General features: G+C 35.7%; 1 protein-coding gene across 1 annotated transcript; it reads left to right on the forward strand.

Moving 5' to 3' along the window:
- Nucleotides 1-279: 279 nt before the first annotated feature.
- LOC21388149 lies at nt 280-5,068 on the forward strand. The gene is made up of 5 exons (XM_024169328.1): nt 280-504; nt 660-736; nt 2,431-3,044; nt 3,365-3,540; nt 4,214-5,068. Coding segments are annotated over exons 1-5 (1,347 nt in total). The 5' UTR covers nt 280-502; the 3' UTR covers nt 4,692-5,068.
- The last annotated feature ends 471 nt before the right edge of the window (nt 5,069-5,539 follow it).

Raw genomic sequence — 5,539 nt, forward strand, 5'->3', positions numbered from 1 at the left:
TGGTTATTTATTATGTCAATTTAAATTATAATTTAAACTACATAATTTAAAATTTTTTATTTAAATAAAAAATTCAAATTAACAAAACTAAACCCGGCTAAAACTACCACGTTTGCTATCGTAGCACAGCATACTTGCCGATTCTTTTCCTAAAATATTTAAAAAAAGCGATTAGCAAAAAAAAAAAAAAAAAAAAGCACTGTATTTGTATTTTTACTTTTTTTCCCCTCTTTTATAATTATCCCATCTGAAGTGGGCTGAGGGGGCGATATGGGCCTTGGAGTCCGTGGCCCTACATGATGCGATTCCGAAGTTGGTTCCAACCGCCGCTAGCGACGAGAGAAAGAGAAACGGAAACAGAAATAGATATAGAGAGAGAGAGCGCCGGACAAAGTACCTTGCGCTCTACTTCTCTCTCTCTTTCAATTCGGCATCTCAACACTTTTTCTTCTCCTATTCCTTCTTACACCCATCTCTCTCCCTCCTCCTGTACGATCTTAGCATGTAATTCACAATTTATAATCATATATTTACGCAATTCCAACCAATTAATTGATTCATCTTTTGTGTTTACTTGTTCGGAATTCGTTAAATTCCTTTTCCTCGCGCTAATGCTTTTGTTTGATTTTTTGTTTTTTGTTTTTAAATAACTGAAATAGGTGGACAATTTTGGAGGGAGATCTGAATTTTCTCGTCGTTGAGCGCCCACTACACCATGATGACCTTGATATTCAAGGTAATTTTTTTTTATAAATTTTTTTTCTTTTGATGCGATAATTAAGAGTGCTAATGCCTTGTGCTAAATTGATATGGAGATCTGAGGAGAAGTTATTTTGTTTTTCTTTTCTTTTTCCAAATTTAGTTAATTGGAGATAGGGGTATTGATGTTTTTTTTTTTTTTTTTTTAAATTATAATATTATTTGTTTTGTGTGTCAGAAGTGAGGTGTGAGTCCTCTGATGGAATTTGCTTCATACGTTCTAAAGTAATTTAAGATGTGGGTTCCGTTTAGGATTAGATTATGATGCCTTAATTACGAAGGGGGTGGGAGGTTATGGAACTTGCTTGACTTTAATTTCCTATAATTGGCTGCAGTTAAACTTATCCCTTTATGTCAGTGCAAAAAAAAAAAAAAAAATGCACGTGTTATAAATATGTGTATTATATAGTTATAGTAAAGTGAAAGCACCATAAACTGAATTGTTGGGCCTTGGTTTCATATTGTTCTATAGCCAATAGTGTTTATGTCAGAATTCAGTATGAAGTGTAGAATAGTTACTCATAGCTTGGTTGTTAGGAATAAGGACACTACAGAAGGTGTATGGAACTCTTATTGCACGCATTGTCACAATTTAAGATGATTTATGTGTTTTTAGACTGTTCATTTGTTGTTTCTACCATTCTGAACCATGTTTATGACCATGTGGGGGAAGAATGCTGCTAGAACCAAGTCGACATAGTGATGGTTTTATTTATCATGTTCTATTATTATTTGATGACCTTGTACTTTCTTCGAAAAGTGGAAAAAAATACATGAGAAAAGAAAGAAAAACATGACTTGTAATACTCATAATACAGAACAAATTCCATATATCTGTTTTGTTCCCAACTTCTTCTTCTTCTTTGGGATTTGGAACTCAAGGCTTCAACATTGGAGGTGGATGTAGAACTTCTACTAGCCTAAGCCTGCAAATACCAAACCCTCGTGCTTTTTTGGGTATAGGAACTTGTGGTTTTAAATGTTGGGGTTTTGGGTGTGTGATCAATCATGAGATTGAAGGGATAAGATAAAATCTGAGTTAATACTCTTTAAAACTGTATGAACACTCTTGGTTTAGATGATTATACGATAAAATTTTATGTGCTGGAATTTTTTAAAAGTTCCATGTCTACCTTTGTATATAAAGAAATATTACTCTAAAATTGACTCATTCAAAATCCTGGACCGCTCAACACCTAACTCTTGAAAGTACTTGTGAGGTGGCTGCATTCAATATCACACTAGGTCCTGAATCGCAAAAGCAAAATTATCAAAATTGCAAAATACTTTGAATCCTCTTATATATGTCATTATGTTGTATATATCTTATATATGCCATTATGTTGTATATATCTTATTTGAATATACTTGAAACTCGTTTTTCTTACATCCTAGCACATATTATATTTGTTATTGTTTCAATTTTATAAATAACGTCTTAATACATTCTGAAGTGATTAATTGTAGCTAGCACATCATGAATTGATTAATAACGTTCTATTACATTGATTTTGATTTTTTTTTTGTTTTTTGTTTTTCTCTGGTTTTCTTTTCCCTTCCCTTGTTTTAATTTTTCCAAGGATACCTTATCCTCTTTCCTATGTACTTGATTCTTTATCCATGAAAGGAAGTTTTTCTCATCGGAACAAAAAATTGTTGCTTCTGTTGCAGAGACAAAGCAAAAGTACCATGACACATCCGTGGGATGCCTACATGGTGAAGCAATACCTCCAAACCTGCAAGATAATGGGAAATTAGGGGAAGGATCTTTGAAGCCGATAGACGAAACTGGTAGCCATTTTGTGGGTGGTATAACTGAAGGTGGGTCACTCAACACCACGTACACTATCCCTCCAAATGAAGCTTACCATAGACCATTCTACCAACAGGGTTATCATGTTTGGTCAGCTTATCATCCTGAGAATCAAAAGGCACAACAGTACCAGTTTTATCCGCTAGAAAACCACGTCTATCCTGTGAATCATCATGAATACTGTATTCCAGATGATAATAAATTTCAATATCTGCCCTTATGGAAGTTATCCCAGATGTATCAATCACAGTTTAATTTTCAAGAGTTTCAGTATTTTGTGGTTATAGATTTTGAGGCAACTTGTGACAAAGAGAAGAATCCTCACCCACAGGAGATTATTGAATTCCCAGCGGTTCTGGTGAATAGTATCACTGGGCAGCTGGAAGATCAGTTTCAAGTATATGTGCGTCCTACTCACAATCAACTTCTTAGTAATTTCTGTAAGGATCTTACCGGAATTCAACAAACTCAGGTAATGAGACTTTATTCCATTAACTTCTGTTATCATATTTCTCATGTTATCTTCTTGTTTGAAGTAGTGGGGAGTTCTAGGTTCCTTTCTAATAGAATAGAAGTAGCGTCGAGGCCAATATCCAATGGTTTTCTCCATGGATTTGCTTGCTTTACGTCTAGAAAGATGTACTGATATTTGAAAATAGATCTATATGCTTTCTAGAGATTTCAAATGAAGTTCTCTAATGGGATAATTTGTTCCAAACTGATTCTCTTCTAACTCATTTTAGGAGTGAACATTATTACTTATTAACTTCTTAGTAATCTGATCGGATCCAGGTTGACAAAGGCGTTCTCTTGAGTGAGGCTCTATTTCTGCATGATAAGTGGCTTGAAGAAAAGGGGGTCAAGCGAACTAACTTTGTTGTGGTTACGTGGTCAAATTGGGATTGTCGGGTGATGCTGGAATCTGAGTGTCGATTCAAAAGGATCCAAAAACCACCATACTTCAACAGGTATTATTTGTTGCTCCGAGAAACAAAAACTAAAGTTAAAATATCATTAGCATCTTTTTCCTAAGGGGCTGTTTGGCCGTTGGATATCCTAGAAAAGTATTCATTCTTTTCTGCGAGGTTTGGATTGTTTTTGTCCTTTCTGGAGTCTGAAATTAGTGGATTATAAGAGCAGGACTTAATTTTTGGTAATCTGTTGAAGTCATACTTAAGTAGGAATTCATTTTCACCTGTTGAGATTGCTCTCTGTCTCTCTCTCTCTCTAACGTTTGTCAAGATCGTTAGAAAGTTGGAGTCACCCGTGTTCCTTTTGTTGACTGAAAATTCTAGTCTTTTTGCTCAGCTTATATGGATATTCAAACGCCTCAAGGAAAGTCAGTTAAAGTGTGGTAATATCATATATATATATATATATTTTTTTTCTTCAGGAACTTCTTTTTGGAGTCAAACTAGTAAAAAGAAATTTACTTTTGTTCTTGTCAAATATTATCGTCTTTGCAAAACAAGAACAGTGACAAAGAAGTACCGAAGTTTACAATTCTAAAAGTAGGACTAATGCGTCTCTGCTGTTTATGAGTTTGAAAATTTTTCTTTAGTATTTATTATTTGTGTTTTGTATCTCTATGCTTCAACCCGTCGAATGGAACTAATATGTTCGGCTTTCTTCCATCTACAGATGGATCAATCTGAAGATCCCATTCCATGAGGTATTTGGAGGGGTGAAGTGCAACCTGAAAGAAGCTGTTCAGCTGGCTGGCCTCACTTGGGAAGGCCGTGCTCACTGCGGCCTTGACGATGCTAAGAACACTGCTCGCCTGCTTACCTACCTAATGCACCGTGGATTCCAGTTTACCATAACTAACTCACTGACGTGGCAGCCCACGGATCATCCGTTAACACTGCAAAAGTTCCCGGAGTACCAATCGTGCTTCATCCCACCCCCTTACAGGATGAAGCACCAATCGGTACCGTTGGTCCCCTTTCATCAGATCCAGATCGGGCACGGCGAAGAAGAAAAATGCTTCTGCGGGGTGCAAAGACGAAAACAAATGGTGCAGAAACCGGGACCAAGTCATGGCTGCTTCTACTTTGGCTGTGGTAGGGCTCCCAACGGAGGACGCTGTTGCAATTATTTTGCATGGGCTACAGTATAACTGAAAGTCTTATAAGTTTACCATTTTAACTAAATTCTAAAAAAGAAAAAAAGAGAGAAAAAAAATCGACAATAGCAAGATGCTTCTGGAGGGTGCCTGAGTCATTTCTAGTAGGGCTCTGACTTGTAAAGTTTGACTTCTTGAAACGAGAGATGGTATGCCTACAAAAAAGAAAAGAAAAGAAAAGAAAAGAATGCATTTTGCAAGGCTGAGGAGCTTTAGGACATGGTTTTTCTTTGTTACTGTTCGATCTTATTAGCTTTGAATTAGCAGAGGCTGAACTGCTAAATAATGGATGTGATTCTACGACGCCATTTCCTATAATATTTATGTAGAAAATCTGGCAATCTCTGATTGCTGTGTTCTCCATTTCAGGCTCTTCATGCTGTGGTCATGTTGTGGGTGAGTGTCTATATAAAGCTCTATATCTTGTGTGCAAGTTTCAACCGTGGAGAATTCTCACCAAAAGAACCAAAAAGAGAAAAAAGAAAAAAGAAAAAATGTTGCGACTGTGCTCAAAGCACAAGCGGAGGCCGGAGACCAAAGATCCAAAAGGAAAATATTAAATCAGCAAAAGAGTAATCATAAGTAGCGCAAACTTAAGTCTCGTTCGTTTAACTGATTTGAGTTTTCAGTTTTAAGTTTTTACAGTTAAAAGTTCTCAAAAAATGTCGCATTTAACTTTTTCTGTTACAGTTAAAAATTCTTAAAAAATGTCACATCTCAGTTCGAATTAAAAACTCGAATCTGCGAAGCGAACGAGACCCAAAAATGACACAAATATATTGTGTAAAATCATGTACTTTTTTTTTAATATTTTTAAAGAAAATTAAACACGAAGATAAGCT

This window comes from Morus notabilis, unplaced genomic scaffold, assembly GCF_000414095.1.
Source record: "Morus notabilis unplaced genomic scaffold, ASM41409v2 Scaffold1061, whole genome shotgun sequence".
NCBI classification, from domain to species: domain Eukaryota; kingdom Viridiplantae; phylum Streptophyta; class Magnoliopsida; order Rosales; family Moraceae; genus Morus; species Morus notabilis.